The following is an 18,558-nucleotide window of genomic DNA, read 5'->3' as shown; positions in this document are numbered from 1 at the left end:
TTGGGATGGATGGGGCGACTGCCTGGGGCCCATGGCAATAGGGGAGAGGTTAGGAGAAAGGGTACGTGTAGCGCACTGCACATATCGGTGGACAGCATGGCACATAATGTATGATTGGCATGTAGTTGAGACTCGTGTGGGGTAGAGACACCCGGTCACGCGTAAAGCCCGGGGCCCACCATCATCTTAGTCCACCAGTGGTTTGGGCATCTGATCGAGCAGCCAGATCTCTTTCAGTGTCACAGGATCCTGCTAGTGAGATTGGAAGACAACCAACCAGACCGGTCAAGAGAGGTCATCTGGAATCACCTTAACAGCTGCATTTACCGAAGCGTCCATTAATGACCAGATCAATTTCTAATGGATTATTATTTGGGATTCGTGTCAATTTGAGACCACACGCGCAGTGATATTAGGCTAATTACTGGATATAGATACCACAATGCGTGAGTCCAGCACAAGTTTAATGAGGTATGATAGTACTTTGTTTATTGCTACTTCTGACGAATGCTATATCCTTTAGTTCATGAAAACTTTAACAAAAATATATCTATGTAAAATTTCAGTGAGTTATCATAATTGTGTATATTTGTAATAAAGATGTAATTATAGAGGCCAATATTTTCCTATACTTCCTGGATAAACATGGCAGTCCCTGAAACAGCTAAAAGACAGCAACAGTCCACAGTCAGTTGAAAGGTAAATATGAATACAATGTGAAATATATCAAGTACTTTCAAGGTATGAGAACTTTTAACAAATGCTGTTGTGCTCCACTGCTCCAAACTGATCCCGTGCACCTCTGCTGTCTGTGCTTTCAGATCTGTGCAATTTTAGCCTATATTCCTTCAGGTAATGAATAAAAAAGCAGATTACCTGATAAAAAACTGCCTAAATAGCACAGACCGGCATCTGTGCTAACACTACGTACAGTTCTCAGCAGTCGCATTGCATGAGCCCGTGGTGTTTTTAAGGAAGATAATACAAGCAATTTTGTTTATCACAATTGTAACAGATTGCCTTTTCATATTAATAGGCCATCCATTATTCACAACACACACATTGCTTGCATGTCAATGAAACAATCATTACAGGTGAGCATTTATGAGGGATTTGATTTTATTAAACATATACATAAAATAATGGAAACGTACTCTGTTATAAGTAGTGTGCAATATCATTTTATTTTTCTATTAAATGTGGGTCATGACCAGGGTTGCTAATCGTCAGTAAAGTTACTGAAGCCAAATACTAAATTGTCACCACCAGTAGAAAAAAATTAAAAATAGAAAAGTCAATGGAAGTCTTCCCTCCAAGATGAGACTACAATGATACAGAAGTGTTGAAGCAATGATTCCGAGACTGTGGAGGACTTTGAATTCCTTCCTTATAATCCTGGAGACATTTTTATTGTGAATGTCGGTGTTTACTGTCAGTTCTGAACAAACTTTCACATAGCAAAATTCAAAATTATGTGTCAATATAAATGCTAGGACTAGGACATTTTTTCTTTAACAACATTGTTTGTATTTAATATTTTTAAGTGTTGGCAACCGGAATCCTGATCCAAAACCAGTTTTCCACGCTGCTTAATTTGGATACATGTAATTGTCTTTGAATAAATAGAAAAGAGTTGGTTGACATTACCAAAGGGATTTTAGCACAACACTGACATGAGACCGCAAACACAGTAGTGTCCATGTTAATCTTTGCAGAAACAGCTATATAAGATCTATTTTTGTTATATGTATTTTTTCCAAAGTACAATATCCAATTTAAATAAAGAATTACTCATGTTCCAACAATCTTAACATTTTGGTCAGCAAGGTGGCACTGTGGTTAGTATTGCTGCCTCACATCACTGGGGTCATGGGTTCAATTCTGGCCTTTCTACAGCTGCTAACAACAATTCCCATAGTCCTCTGACAGGTAAAAATGATGACAGTTGCTGCTATACCATGGACCTGCAATTTCTCTCTTTAAAGGTTACAAATCGACTGCCTTTTATTAGATAAAATATTACATTAAAACCATATTCACTGGTAGACGTGCGCTAGAAGCAACGTACAGTCTCAAAGTGCACGTTTACTTGGCTTGAAAAAAATTTAAACACCCTGGGGAACTAAATTTGCAATGGTGTACACAAGTCAGGCAAATTAGCACACAGGGCTAGACAAAATAAGCTGAATTTATGGAACATGATTCGTGTGTGTCTTTTTTTTTAAAAAAGGTGCTGAAACCTTGACCTTGGAAGTGTTGTGGAGAAGCAGGATAAAAAGTGAATATGTAAGCAGTTCTCCGGAACTTACAGCTGCATGTAACACAGCCCAGTTACTTAGAGGAATGTGTGTTAATTAGGATTTGCAAACACAGAGCACATTCTCGGAATTCTTGATTGTGCAAATCCCTATGATTATTCAATGGTTTAAACCATCGGCGGAACGCGTGTGATCCTGTGGCTCCCTTATGACATAAATCCATAAAGAAAGTTTAGCAACAAAATGAGCTTAAAAATCCATATTTACAGTAAGCAAGCACACTTAACTGGGTATTTTACAAACTACGGCTCCCAAACCAATTATACATGCTTGGTCAGAGGCCAATTTAATGTTACCAGTAACAACAAATCTAAAATATTGAACTTAATATAAAATAATGAAACTAAGCAATTACCTACTTTATTATCGCATTGTAAACTCTATGCACCCAATTACTTTTCGGTGTGCTTTGCCAAAGGCGAGAAGCTGCTTTTGTATTAGTTTGATGCTGTTTATCTGTACTTAAAGTATGCCTTTAAGGCAGGCAATGCTCCAAGTGAACATAGTCCCTTCACCTTTTACAGAGGCTTATGTGAATATCCTTCTCATTGAACATTGCCTGACAGTTTTCCTATCGCTGCTCATTGTTCTGGGCAGGCTGCTTCTACACTGACTCACACTGACTAGAACAACCTGCCCTGCTCTCACGCAAAGCAGGTCAAAGTGGACCTGTCTGTATGTGCATATTGTGTGTCTGCAGAAGCCTGTGTCATGGGAGGGACACGGACTCCCAGGCCTCAATGGCATTTTCCAGAAGTCACTTGTCCTTTTGAAGAGACGATTCAGGGCTAGATTTACTAAGCTGCGGGTTTGAAAAAGTGGGGATGTTGCCTATAGCAACCAATCAGATTCTAGCTGTCATTTTGTAGAAGGTACTAAATAAATGAACGCTAGAATCTGATTGGTTGCTATAGGCAACATCCCCACTTTTTCAAACCCGCAGCTTAGTAAATCTAGCCCGTAGTCTTACTCCATCTTCTTACTGCCAACCCTGCTTCAAAACGTAAACATCCTGCACTGCACTAAAAAAGACATTTGTTCAATTACCCGTAAACCGGCCTCCGAATAGGAGGTAAAGGCTGGATTAAGTATCTCCCAGGGCATTAAGTCAAAGGTCATGCAGTCAATATGTCTCAACAAGTAAAAATGCAATTATAGCTTTTCTGTGGGCAGTAACATATTTAATTTATAATTCAAACTGCAGAGTGGGGCTGAGATCTGTGTATTTTCTTCTTTTCTTTTTAACCACACTCCAGTGACCCTGCATGCCCTTCTATAGTCAGGGAGCCTCAGCCTCCATTCTGCGCTTCACAGGTCTGTACAAATAACTCAGAACGCCAAGGAAAGACTAACTAGGGGATTATTTTGCTCAGAACAGCAGTGTTTCAAAAGATGTGTTATTGTCTCGGACACCATGGCAGCAGTGCTAAATTCAGCCATGAAGGGTTGGGCCAACACAAGGCAGCTCTCTACAAGCTGCGATGAGCATACACGGAAAGCCTTAAATTGCATAAAAAGACTCTGAAGCGGCACAAACAAAGAAGGTAAAAGCACTGGTGCATTTGGGGCTTCCTTAAGTGTTCTGACAATAAACCAGGTCAAATAGTTAAAGGCCTGACAACAAAAACGCACCTAGAAAAACAAAATGTATTTGCAAGTAATAAATGGCAGCATATATTAATATTAACACATAGCAGCCACTGTTTGAGTTACCCTAAGGTAGCTTTATGGTTTCCTTAGCCTGTGTGGCATCATTTCGCCATTAGATTTGCATTGATATTTCTCGTTGGAGTTGGTAACGACAGTAGAGTGATTAGTAATGTTAAAAACTCTAGTAAAATGCATGTAAGTAGTTATCGGGTAGTCTTGAAAACATCATTATGCTGCTTTTTGAGTAAAACAGCTTCTCTAACTTAAGCAAACGGCATCATTATTGTAAAAACTTATGTCAGTGATTACATAAGGGAAAGTGGTGCGTTTTAGCAAGGTACTTACAGACACAACAGAAATAACTAGTGAAAAATATATGCATAAAACTTTCTTAATATAACACTGAACTTTATAATTGAACTATATAACATTTCAATAGACAACACAAAGCATTCCAAATACTTACATTATTAATTATAATTATTTATCCATATCCAGACTACTGATTATTTTTCGGATGGGAAGTATTATGCATCCCAATGTGGCGTTTAATGACTTGATGTATGATATACTCAAAAAACTTTAATACCATCTTGTTGGCAGGGACAGGAGACAGAACTGGGGTTAAATGTATCAAGCTGAGAGTTTTCCGGCAGGTTTGAAAAGTGGAGATGTTGCCTATAGCAACCAATCAGATTCTAGCTGTCATTTTGTAGAATGTACTAAATAAATGATAGATAGAATCTCATTGTTTTTTTAAACCTGCCAGAAAACGCTCAGCTTGATACATTTACCCCCTGGTGTGATATCCCAGGTAAGTGCTATTTTTTCTATCATGTATCATGTATAGCCTGCACATCCCTTAGGTTATATAAACATCGATCTTAGGGAACACCTGGTGTAGCTCCGCCCATTGCCAGCAGGGAAAGAGTTAATATGATCCCAGCGTTCTTCTGTCCTCAATAGCCACAGTGATTTCTTATGTTTTATTTCACTGGACTCAAAGCACTTTGCTGTACTTTCCTCCGCAGTTCTTACTATCTATATTCCCTCTAGTCACTGCACGTGACAGTTTTTAAAACAAACCAATTTTAAGGCTAGCGCGATATAGAACTTTGGATATGTGACTACGAGCCTACAAAAATTCCTTTTAAAACACTTCATTAGCAATTCAATTACCTGTGTACTGATAGATCTTGTCCCATCTGTTGCTTCCACTGTCAAGTTGTAATTAGATTTCTGTTCTGCATCGAGAGGTCTGGCAACAATGACGGTTCCAGTGCCCTTGTCTACATCAAACCTGCTGTCGTAGTTTCCACCTGGTTAAAATGAGCGAGACGTTTATAAATAAGTATTTATACCTGGCGTAGAGGAAGTCAGTTCACGGGATCACCAGAGGCCACGTTACAACATGAATTAAAGAGTGTGGACAGAAAGTTTGAAACACAGTATTACAAACGGTTGAGAAGATTACAGACATGAACAGCGATAGTGACACAAATACTCTACATTTACACAATCTATGCAATGAAATAAAAGTGAAGAAAAACACTTCTGTTACAATTAGACAGAATAGAGTCACAATGGAACAGGAGTAGACAACGTGCATCTTTAGCCATTTTTTTATATAAAACTCTCAGCCAGGAACCTCATCCTGCTGATTCTGGGAGTTTCAATGTAACAATTACAAAACGGCAAAAGAACCAGAGGCTGCCAACCCCGGAACCAACACATCACATCCCAAGCTGAACTGGATTGATATAGGAGTATCCTCAGGCTCAGTCCGCAGGTACGGAAATGGACAGACTATATACATCACATGGTTCTTAACTGCAGTCACTTTTAATGCGGCTCTATTAGCATGACGCTCATAATCATCAAGTGACATTAAACATATCAAAATGATGTAGTGTTATGCAGATTTAGACACAACTATTTTGTCAAACCAAATCACAGCTCATTGCAGACAACTGATCATGACTTTTTGATGGAAGACTGTTACAATTTTATAATTAGCTGTCATATAATGAAAGCCACAAGCTAATGCTTATGCCCTAATTACTCCAATATCAATCTTCCAGAAGCCGGTGGTAAAGAACATACATTTGTCCTTGACAAAAAACAAAAAAAAAAAACATATAAAAGCTCTTGAGCTAAACTCTGGGCACCAGTAATGAGAAATGAGAAAAATACAAGCACACGATTCAAAACAAATGTTTCATCTACAGTAATGGTTCTAGAACTAGCTGTGATGTACAAGATCCCATCGTAGCAGATACCTTCTGCTACACAGTTTGGGTCACAGGCCATCTGAAGGATGTAAAATACTTCACTATATAGGTCATCTCCTGGCAGCACGCAGAGTAAAGACAGGACACAGAAAAACAAGGAGAAGTCAAAACGGCCGACCATAAGAAGCACAACATTATGTACATGGTAATTCATGATCAACCGCAGATATGTCAATGAATCACCTAATAATTATCATTATGGCATGTCCTTGCCAGCCACTGCAATGGTGAGGGACAAAACATAAACATTCAGGAAGGGGGCATATAGAATTAAGCTACTATATGCTTGTTCATACATATACATATATATATATATATACACACACACACACACACACGTAAGTGTATTGCATATATACCGTATATACTCGAGTATAAGCCTTCCGAATATAAGCCGAGGCACCTAATTTTACCACAAAAAACTGGGAAAACTTATTGACTCGAGTATAAGCAGAGGGGGGGCTTTTTCAGCTTAAAAAATGTGCAGAAAAACTCGGCTTATACACGAGTGTATATACGGTAATATTACTGATGCTGGTGAGGGTGCCCAAATCCATACATACGGGCACCGAGAAGGGATGGGAGCAGGTACAATATACAGGGGCCCCGGCTTGCCTGTGTGGTCACTACCCCTTCGGCTGCTATGGAAGTGGCATCAAAAAGTTGCTGCACCAGGCTCCAAAATTCCAATTGATGGCCCTGTCTATACCCATGTTTGTGACGCATACTAATAACTAGCATGTAGGGCAGCAGAATGACAGGTTTATATGATTGTACTTTTTTTATTTTAATGTCTATGCTATGCACAGTTTGCTGTGGGTGCAGCTTTTCCAACTTTTCAGCCCTTGTAAATAAATCTAGTCACACATTGTGCTGTTATCGGTCAGTATCTGACTTTATCAGATCTAATCCAGTATTACGGAAATACAACGACTCCCTTCACACTCCTGGGGTGTTGCTTGTCGTCCAACCCTGAAGTCTAGGTGCACATCTTTGCAGTGCAAATATGGCCATTCATCCCACCACATAGACATCTGCAGATTGGCCATCCATGTGTGTGATCATACTGATTCGGTTCTGTTTGTGCCATACCCCCTCACCATAGCATTAGTCAGCACCATAATCCTCTATAGTGATTGTGTTAAGCTGTTAGCTATCTGACAGCGAAAATATCTGTTTTCTATGACTGTTAGCAATTCCTGCTAATTATTTTTACCCATTGCCTCATAAAAAGAGTCCTTGACAAAGCAATAAGAAACGCGCGGTAGTGTTTCTCCGGATGCCTGCTATACTTCACTTAACCATTTAATATGACCAAACCCCTTAATGACAAAGATCAATCCAACTAAGATAGGAATTCGTTATACACCGTCTAGCATGATAGAGATACTGTATAAGAAAAATTTAGTTGTGCAGCATGAACGCTTAAAAGATAAGATATTAGTTTTCTGGGAAAAGCAGCAAATAAAGATGGGAGGGGAACATTTATTATAACGAGTGGCCTCCTGGAATTGCATATAGATCCAGATAATTATTATATTGAGAATAAAATTGTTAAGGATCAGAGAACAGTGATCTCTATAGCTAGCGCTGTTATATAGGATTGTTAGTCATAAGGATTACTATATCTAGGGTATTGTTTCCCTATTGTGGAGTATATGCTTTAACCAACATATTAAGGGGAACAATTTACGAGGCAATGGGTAAAAATAATTAGCAGGAATTGCTAACAGTCCTAGAAAACTTATATACCTCGTTGGCTCTATATTTGAGAAGTTCAAGCATCTCCGGAGTTTTAATTCACTTTATTCACAATTTCACTATATTTCGCATATTTTAATAAATTTGTTTTTATACATACTAATAAAAGTTATATTTTAGCATACATGATGCCATAACAAAGATTGATGGGTAGGACGGGAAATATTGTGCACTGTATAGATAACTTCTAGTCCCTTTCTTTTGAAACATATTGAACTTCAGTTATCAGTAGAACCCCTCTACGCGAGAGAAAGAATTCATTCTAGTTACAAAGAGATAGAGGGTTATTCCCAAATCTGTGCGACAGAAAACCTTTTTCTTTTTCAGCGAAAATATCTGTATCATTTTTTTGTGGCTTAAGCAAAAATCACAACGTACACAGTCCAGTTGGTGATTACAGGAGGGAAAGTGGGGTGCAGCGACAAAGTGTTTCCAGACACAAAACTGATTTATAGAAATCAGAACTACTTTATAAACTAAATATGTGATATTTATTTTTTGACACTAAACTTTATGAAATTAACATACATTTATTTTTATGTCACTTTTAACTTCTTAAGTATTCATCCAGATTTTTTCTATTGATTAATGTTATTTTAAATAACCTATCTGCATTTATGGATTGTGCAGTCAGAGGATGTACATCCTTGATGCAAATGCAGCTGATTGAGTCAGAGTTCAGATGGGGACCATTCTGCACCACGATGTAGAGTTTAATGAGGTGATATGAGACATCCTCCAATAACTGACACAATGCAGCAGAAGGCTTCCCAAGCTGAACGGAGAACATGGCAGCGAGAGCAACTGAGGGATGGGGCAGCCACTGATGAGTTCAGAGCCACTGCCTGTAAACTCACTCTTCCAAAAAGCAGGCCACCGCCAGCACCAGGTAGAAGATAAAAGCACTTGTCACAAATACTTGCATAATGAATTAAATCTATAAACACACATTAACCGGGGTATTGTAATTACAGTGAGAAACATATATTTGCAATTTCTGAACAGCAGTTAACAAATAAATCTTTCTGAAACGGTGCATAATTGCACAACATCTGGAGGGATTAAAACAAAGTGGAGAATCAACAGATGGATGGGGCAACCTTTGCTGCATATGTAAACATGAAAAAAAGCAAAGAGCTAAAGACACGACATTAGAGATGTTAAAATATGGAATTGTTTATTAAGGCTTTGTTTTTTGCATAATATTCCCGCTATATTTACGCCTTCGTTTTCCATTACCAGGCAGCTTTTTGGAATGTCTAAATGTCATGGTCATTTTAAAATGTCTAACCTTTCCGTCTCTGACATATTGTAAAGTAGTCTAAAGGGCTATAACCTGAGACCAGCAAAGAGCAACCGTCAAAGCCAGGGAAGCAGCTTTATTCGCAATTTATTTTTTAAAAAGCTATTGACAGCATGGTGGCTTAGTGGTTAGCACTTCTGCCTCACAGCACTGGCGTCATGAGTTCAATTCCCAACCATGGCCTTATCTGTGAGGAGTTTGTATGTTCTCCCCGTGTTTGCGTGGGTTTCCTCCGGGTACTCTGGTTTCGTCCTACACTCCAAAAACATACTGGTAGGTTAATTGGCTGCTAACAAATTGACCCTAGTCTGTGTCTGTGCGCGCATGTGTACGCGTGTGTGTGAGTTAGGGAATTTAGACTGTAAGCCCCAATGGGGCAGAGACTGATGTGAGTGAGTTCTGTGTACAGCGCTGTGGAATTAGTGGCGCTATATAAATAAATGATGATGATGATATCTTTTTAAAAGATGTTCTTCTTTAGGCTTCCACCCGTCTCCTAAAAAACAATGTTTTTGTTTGGCATGATTTTTTCACAGCTATGGATGGGTTTTAGAATTTAGAGTGCGACATTAAAGGTCATTTATGCCCTTGCTCCCGTAAAATAGGGTTTATCTGGAAACGCCCATGGTGGGAAGAGCACAAACGACACTTCAAAACCCAACTTATTACCCTTACCCCTATAGGACCAGCCCTTTCATTTTTATAAAAGTTCAGTTTTCTCTTAAAATAATGCTCAGTTGAGCCTCTGAATCTAATCATGAGAATGTGGGGATAGTGGGACTGTGTTGGTAGCTAAGTATATTCATGGCCTATCCTGCCACACTCAGCAAATTAATCTCCGCTTCTACCAACCCCGACCACCAGACGATACCATTTTGACCTCCACTGCTCACAATCAGACACATCTGAACCATCACTTTTTCACTCTCACTGACTCTCTCTCTCACCCAGAGCAAATAACTGCTCATTTGCAAACAATGCCATAAATTCCATCTTCCTGTGCAACACTGTGAGATATTGTGCAGCATAAAACCGATTCACAGAAGCAGTACAATAGACATACTGACATTGTTTGCATAAAAAAGGATTTAATGTTCTTATGGGACCAAAATACTCTAGAAGTAACACACATTACTTTGTACTGGGGGCTTTGTAGTAATACATCCTGCCCTGTGAAGAAAAATATTTTCCATTTAAGGTTTTGTTCAGCTTTGAGGCTTTTATTTTAAAACCATTGAGGAGATGAAGAAAAGCCACTATTTCAAAAGTTCCATCGCATCAATAGCTAATACAATGACCCAAAAAAAAAAAGTTATATAAATATTGAGGAGAAATGGATGGAAAAAATACAGCCTTTGTTTCCGATTTCCCTGTACGATTTGAAACTACAACTAGCCTATTTGATTTCCAATACATTATACATCTTAAACCATGCACTGAATAATGCCAGGCAGGAGACAAACGTTAAGGCAGGGTTAAGAATGTGAAATAATCCAGCATCTGACAGACAGGTACAGATACTTCAGAAGCCACTGCTAGCAGTCACTTGGCAGACAGCTCAATATGTCTGCTCTAATCAGCGATACCAGTCTTGAGTGAAATAAAAAAAAAAAAAAAGTGCAATTACCATGTCATGTTATAGAACCACTTCTTCATTTCAGGACATTCTATGAGGAAACTTGATAAAATAACACTACAGTTTGGATTTTTGCCGCCTTTTGATAAGCTCTCTGGAACCCCATTATTTTTTTTCAACAAGCAGTGGGAAATAATCCATTAAAAAGAAACGTGTCTCATAGCTTTTCATTAGAGGACATATGACTGGAGTCGACTCTAAACCATCAACAAAAAATCCAAATCTAGCTTGCTGGCTAGGGAATGTGTTTGACGGAGGCAATAAAAGAGAAGACTTGGTAACCTTGAATGTGGAGGATATACTGCTGCACATACACCCTCAGGCTGGCCTTTCATTCAGTTACAGCACTGCCTTCAGCAGCATTACCATGTCAATGCCAAACCTTTGTCTTTTGCTTGGGCTTTTAAATGAGCGTTTACTGAAACCGTATTAAAATCCAACAAGCATCTGGGAATGCGGCAGTGTGCATCCAAATTATAGGCTGTCACTATAGGGTAACTTAGCGATATTTGTTTTCAATTGCATATAGCAAGGGGTTTATGTTTTAACAAGGCGTAGCATTTTCTGAAGGGGATATATCTTCATATAACTAGAACAAATAACTAACATTTAGGGCCTGATTCATTAAGGATCTTAACTTGAGAAATGTATTATTTCAGTCTCCTGGACTAAACCATGTTACAATGCAAGGGGTGCAAATTAGTATTCTGTTTTGCACATAAGTTAAATACTGTCTGTTTTTTCATGTAGCACACAAATACTTGAAGCTTATTTGTACACTGAAATTTAAAGTTGATATTTGTGTGCTACATGAAAAAACAGTCAGTATTTAACTTATGTGCAAAACAGAATACTAATTTGCACCCCTTGCATTGTAACATGGTTTTGTCCAGGAGACTGAAATAAGAAGTTTCTCAAGTTAAGATCCTTAATGAATCAGGCCTTTAGTGAGGAAGTTTTAAATAAGTCACATTTAATTTAGCATTGTTATGTCATTTTAAAATGATTGTGTTACAAAGCGTTGCCACAGTAACTGCTTTTATGTTGTTACAATATTTCTTTGGGCTCTTCATTGTAGGTTGGTTATGTCTTCATGTGATGAAGACATAGAAAACTGTTAAAATAAGCGTATCCATCATAATAATTATAGCATTTAGTCATCTGTTGTTTTCTGTTTATTACAGAGCTATAAATCTGTCAGGGGCTCAGTTGTTAATGAAATAACACTGGCACTATATAAAATCCGGAATATTTTATAAGCAGCTGTAATAAACTGCAGTGTGGTGTTTGTAAACCACATTTCTTTACTTTTAGTTTAATGGGACTTCTGGTGGCAGAATAAACAGTGGCCATTGTGTGGCGATAATGCTTCAATGTCTTGCATGTTAGTTACATTACACCACAATCATAATAACAGCACTGGTGGCTTTTGTTGTTTTAAGAGACAACTTAAAAATATTATTTCTGACTGTACAAGATTTCCCAAAGCATTCACTACACCAATGGTTTTAGGGCTGAAAAGGGTAATGAGGCCCCCGATTTTCATTCCACAGACCCCATTTTCCTGTAGATGCTACTATTTTCACTTGTAATATCTTACTATCCTTTGTATATACTAGTTTACATTTTAGAATGACATTACCAATGTGTCAGTAAAAAAACTGTCGATCAATACAAATTTTTATTAAATGATCAGTAAAAAATATATTCATGGGCTGGTATCGCTGCACTTACATTCATTTACATAAGCAGCTGTGAGAAGAACCCAAGAATCTTGAACCATTCCAAATAGCTATATTGTTTGAGCTCTGAGAGATGCATCCTCCAATCAGACACCAGTAACACCAGCACAGGTCATATTGGTGATAAGAATCTCACCCATCCCAGGGGCAAACGCAGGATTTGTAGAGGGGGGTTTCCACACCATGCCGCCAGTGGGTGTGGCCAGCATGCATGGGGACATGGCTATAATTTTAGACAGTGCTTAAATGCTCTCAAACACTTCCTATCCCCATAATATACATGGGCAATGCTGCGTGCACTACTGTTAGGTACATGCACGCAGCTCTCCCTTTTCAAGCAGAGCTGGGTGAAGCGGGGGCAGGGTCCAGCCACCTCAATTATACAGTGCCCTAGGCTTGGAGGGGGGTTTCCATGCACTAGGTACCCACCCCCCCCCCCCCCTCGTTTTGCCTATGCATCCAGGCAGATATATAGGTCATAGAGCATTATGGTGTGACTGAAACCCAGTTTTACTTTGCTTTGAGTTTTTGTGGTTGTTGTTCAAGAACTAGTAAAATACACATAGCTATAATTCATGTCAACTCTGAGTTTCATAGCAAGTTATGTTTCATTAAAGATTAAGGTAAAAAGTATTTCACCCATCAAAACTGTAACATGGTTTTAAAAAACTACACTCTGCAAAAAAGCAATCATATATGACAAAATCACTAGACAGTATCCCCATAGTACTTCTGAACATATTGTCTTATTATACTACGTAGGCAAAGGTTCCAAACTGAGTATTACTTTCCCTTGTCTAAAGTAACTGTACATGCTTACCGGTAATCTCAAACCACAATGGCGAGCCCACAGGCTGCGCAGTTATCACGCCAATCATATGAGCTACGGGATCAGTTTCCATCACAGTGAAGGTGAAAAATGGTTCTTCGAAGGAAATTGGTTCCATCAGCGGTGTTGGTTTTGCAATCCATTCTATATGCAATCGAGTACTGGACGACTTCTGAGGTCTCCCGTTATCAACGGCTTTAATCTATAAATGTGTAATAAAGCATATAAATCAAAAGAGCACCAATCAATAGCTGCAACAATGACATGAAGGTAATTATTATTTATGCTGCAGAAAGTGCCTGACATCCTGCTGAATCTCTTCCATTTACTGCACAGTATCACGTCACACATGAGTACTCTCAAGCTAAGCATGTTGTCTAAGTTTAATAGATGACTCTACATGTAAAAAGTTTTAGACGGCCACTCTACTTTTACAGACCTATTATCCAGGAAGATTTGTTTAATGTCGGCCTTAGGTCTCCTACAAGAGACAACAGATCTCCTCAGTAAATAGTATCCAATGCACTGACCTGAGCTTATCCGTTGTTTTGTAAAACTATATCCCATAATTGATAATAATATAATATGTACTGTTTTTCATAGGTGCATTTAACTATGATCTGAATACCTTTTTGTTATCAATATTCATCTCCTGTTCTCAGAGTGAGAGACACTGGAAGGAGCAGAGTAAACTACTATGAATACACCCTATAAACTTACAAATACAACTCCTAACCTATGTTTAATAATTTTTTAGATACACTCTCTAGTAGAGTGTACCTAGCAATTACTTGTACTGCCATCAGCAACAATATCAACAGAGTAGATAAAAAAAGCTATTTCCATCGTTCACACAGTCATAATGGATCGTATTTGGAGGACACAGTACAATAAACCCACTAAAGATCCAAAAAGCTGATAGAGAGTTAAAGCATAGATACTTTACACTAGAGAGTGCATATAACAAATGTCAGATGAGAGGATATGGGATATAACACCTGAGAGAGTACACAAAAGTGGACTAATCCTTTACTTTACTTACTTTAAAGCCAACTTTTTCATTCCACATAGAATACACAGAGTTCATATATTCACATAACAAGAAACTACAGTCTAATAAATCTTTGAGTTGGAGGATGAACTGCTGATCTTATGCTTTATTGATCAATATGTAGAGCAATTCTTTTTGGCCAGGACAACAATTAACTTAGAAAATCTGTTCACGTGATACCACATTTCAGAGAACGTCTGTCACTGACTTGGCTTTAGTATATAATGTGTAGCTGTTCTCATGACAGACTACACAACAAAGTCTACTTTCAGACCCATCAAGGCAGTAAAATGTCAAGACTGCTGGAAATACACCGAGATCATCTGATCAGACCTACACATTAATTACATTTTTGTTCATAAATTGCATGCATGTTCTACAGTGCTTTGTAAGTGTGGTGATAAAAGAAAAAAAAAAAACTTTTGTCTGTATATTTACCAAGTACTAGTACAAGTTCTACAAAATAACCCCCTGTCTGCATGTATTCTATAGATGCTCCTGCCCTGTATATATTTTCTCCCTTATTATCTGTTAAGGTGGCCACACATGGGCTGATCCAGATCTACATGTGGATGGCTATATCAGAGGAGATCCGGCTATTCACATCTCGGTTTGAGCAGCCAGATGGTGCGGTGGAAAGATAACCGCAAACGCAGGCCGATAGCAGTCGTCTTATGACCACATTATCTGCCATGGGTGATAATGATTCTATCAATTTCTATAGGATTTCTATCCAAAAAATGAAGACTATATACATAAAAAGGATCTTACCTAAGCCAGTTATGGCGTAACCAGCAAAGTGACTGTATTCAATACAAAACTTTCAAAAAAAGTAGTCAAAAAGTTCTGTAAACTGAGCGGAACACAAAGACTCATCCAATTTTAAATGTCCTGTATATAACAATGCTGCAGTGCAATTATGCTAATATTGATAGTGTTTATTGTGGTATCATAGACTGCAATTGGTCAATCACATTGCATAGTTTTTCTACTTTTGGGAAATGAGAAACCAGTATCTAGGAGACTGCAAGCCTGTCATTCAGACTCATGATTCAAGTCATGTAGAATACAGAAACTTCATTCTCTTAAGTGGATATATTTAAAGATGTCTACGTTAAGCTAATGCAACAACTCTCTCTCCCTCTCCCCCCCACCCCTTCGTTCTCTCTCTCTCTCTCCCGCTTGGCTCTCTCTCTCTCCCGATTGGCTCTCTCTCTCTCCCTCCCGCTTGGCTCTCTCTCTCTCTCCCTCCCGCTTGGCTCTCTCTCTCTCTCCCTCCCGCTTGGCTCTCTGTCGGCGCTCTCGCTCTCTCCAGTTATTTAATTTTAGCTCATAGTTTTATAACAAATACTATTTCAATGTGGGTTTACCTGCTATTTAAGTTACAACTGTGATGCTTCTTAAATACTATAACTTTAAGAATGTATTTCTTCATATATATTTGCAGTCACAGAATTTAACTCACAGTGATAATGTCATATTCTCCTACTCCAGAGAACTTCTTAGATGAAACCACCCCGGTTTTAGGTTCAATGAAGAATTTGCCATGTTCATCTCCATCTTCGATGCTGTAAGAAATTTCCGCATTAGGGCCGTCATCCTTATCTACAGCAATTACTCTGTAGATGGGATCCCTCTTGGCGTTTTTCTCCCGCTCCGTCTTTTCACGCTCAGGAAGCTGGATCTTGTAAAATTTTTGCAGAAAGTGGGGTTTATTGTCGTTTTCATCCAGCACCTTTACAATGACCCGACAGATTGTTGATTTTGGAAGATATCCAATGTCTGTAATAGTCACCTGTACAGGCAAGAACAACATTTAACAGTATTATATCTTGCTACATTCCCCATGGAAAGATGCACATCAGACTTAAACATTTAAGCAACTCTTGAAAAAAAAATGCTCATTTGAAGTCTTCCTAAATTTATACATCGCTTGGAGAACAAGCACAGTTTGAAATATTCCTTCAGGGAAGAACTGAATGTATTATTCTTTTATGCAACTAAACATTTAATCAGTCCCAGAAAACCAAACAAATCTGTGCAGAGATTTAAGTGATTGGTTGTTCAAAAAGGCTTAATCTCTGAATATTTGTCACATCTAGCAAATAGAATGCTGATACTTGTCAGGAAAAGCTCAGTCTCATCAAGTTCCATTTGTAGAAAAAGGCAAACAAAGACATACGCCGCTTCTTGTGTTTTGTCATTAGCTGCTCAAGCCCTGCCAATCGCTTGCCGTATGGTAACAACATCTTCCCATCAATGTGTAACATACAATGTGACAAACTGAGATATTAAAAAGAAAGCAGATGAAATGTCACTTACACAGCAGCGATGGTACAGATACTTCCCGACTTGCACAAAGCATTCTAGAATGTAACATTGATGCAAGCTGATGTTGTGCAAGTCAGAGACAAGGTGCAATTAAACAGTATATTTATAAGTTTAATAGTGATAGAGCATAATCTTTATTATTTATACAAGCATTAACCTTGTGCAGTTACAGCCTATAATTCCAGTTATTAGCAGCAGATGTTTTAGTTGTGTAGGCAGATAAGTTAATAGGAGGAAATATATAATGGAGACTGTATAAATAAAAAGGAATTTGCCTAAGTCAGGTATTTATTGCGTAATCTGGAAAGTACTTCTATTCATTACATAACTTTCAATATAAGTAGTAAAAATGTTCTGTAAACTGAGCTAAAACAATAACTCATCCAATTTAAATGTATATAAAACACTGCAGCACAGTGCAATTATGTTAATATTGTAAGTGTTTATTGTGGTATCATAACCAGCAATGGGTCAATAATTCACCTTGCCCGAGTTTTGTACTTTTTAGGCTAGATTTAGCTCCATTGTCAGACTGTGATGGTGTAACTGACATAGGGGAGGATGAGAAAGTGCCCAGATACAGTTCTTCCTCCACAGTCACAGGCAACTGCAAATTCCTCATCTGTGGGCACTGATGAACATTAGCTTTTGCCAGCAGAACGATTTGGGGGGCACTGTGTGATGGGTCCATAAATCCTGGCATTATATGATTATGTGAGTGGTAAGGGGAGCTGACTGGCACTGTGTGTGTCTTACAGCGAGAAGTAGAGAGAGAGGGAGACAGAGAGAGAGAGGGCGCGAAGGGGTGGGAGGGAGAGAAGGCGCAAAGGAGTGGGAGGGAGAGAGGGCGCGAAGAGGGGGTGGGGAGAGAGGGCGCGAAGAGGGGGTGAAGAGAGAGGGCGCAAAGAGGGGGTGGAGAGAGAGGGCGCGAAGAGGGGGTGGAGAGAGAGGGCGCGAAGGGGGGAGAAGAGAGAGGGCGCGAAGGGGGGAGAAGAGAGAGGGCGCGAAGGGGGGAGAAGAGAGAGGGCGCGAAGGGGGGAGAAGAGAGAGGGCGCGAAGGGGGGAGAAGAGAAAGGGCGCGAAGGGGGGGGGAAAGAGAGAGGGCGCGAAGGGGGGGGAGAGAGAGGGCGCGAAGGGGGGGAAGAGAGATGGCGCGAAGGGCGCGGGAAGAGAGAGGGAAGAGAGAGGGCGCGAAGGGGGTGTAGAGAGAGGGCGCGAAGGGGGTGGGAGAAGAGAGAGGGCGGGAAGGGGAGGGAGAAGAGAGGGCGCGAAGGGGGGAGAAGAGAGAGGGCGCGAGGGGGGGGGAGAAGAGAGAGGGCGCGAAGGGGGGGAGAAGAGAGAGGGCGTGAAGGTGGGGGAAGAAGAGAGAGGGCGCGAAGGGGGGGGGGAGAAGAGAGAGGGCGCAAAGGGGGAGAGGGTGCAAAGGGGGAGAGGGCGCAAAGGGGGAGAGGGCGCAAAGGGGGAGAGGGCGCAAAGGGGGGGTGGAGGTCGCCAGGGGGAGAGGGCGCCAGGGGGGAGAGGGCGCAAAGGGGGAGAGGGCGCAAAGGGGGAGAGGGCGCGCAAGCACAAGGGTGGGGGAGAGGGCGCGCAAGCACAAGGGGGGAGCGCGCAAGCACAAGGGGGGAGCGCGCAAGCACAAGGGGGGA

General features: G+C 39.8%; 1 protein-coding gene across 6 annotated transcripts in view; it reads right to left on the bottom strand.

The window, feature by feature from the left end:
- The window catches only part of FAT1 (FAT atypical cadherin 1), a 172,625-nt gene that overhangs the window by 55,493 nt on the left and 98,574 nt on the right, over window positions 1-18,558 (bottom strand). For all 6 annotated transcript variants that reach the window (XR_012688179.1, XM_075196658.1, XM_075196666.1 and 3 more), the window contains exons 5-7: window positions 16,047-16,376; window positions 13,522-13,732; window positions 5,148-5,287 (exon numbers count right to left, since the gene is read on the bottom strand). Coding sequence is in view for 5 of the 6 variants with exons in the window: in XM_075196658.1 (XP_075052759.1) it covers window positions 5,148-5,287; window positions 13,522-13,732; window positions 16,047-16,376 (681 nt within the window). In the remaining variant the exon portion in view is untranslated. The remainder of the gene's footprint in view (window positions 1-5,147; window positions 5,288-13,521; window positions 13,733-16,046; window positions 16,377-18,558) is intronic.

The sequence above is a fragment of the Mixophyes fleayi genome, chromosome 1, assembly GCF_038048845.1.
Source record: "Mixophyes fleayi isolate aMixFle1 chromosome 1, aMixFle1.hap1, whole genome shotgun sequence".
In the NCBI taxonomy this organism is placed as follows: domain Eukaryota; kingdom Metazoa; phylum Chordata; class Amphibia; order Anura; family Limnodynastidae; genus Mixophyes; species Mixophyes fleayi.
This window is presented reverse-complemented; position numbering and strand designations above follow the sequence as displayed.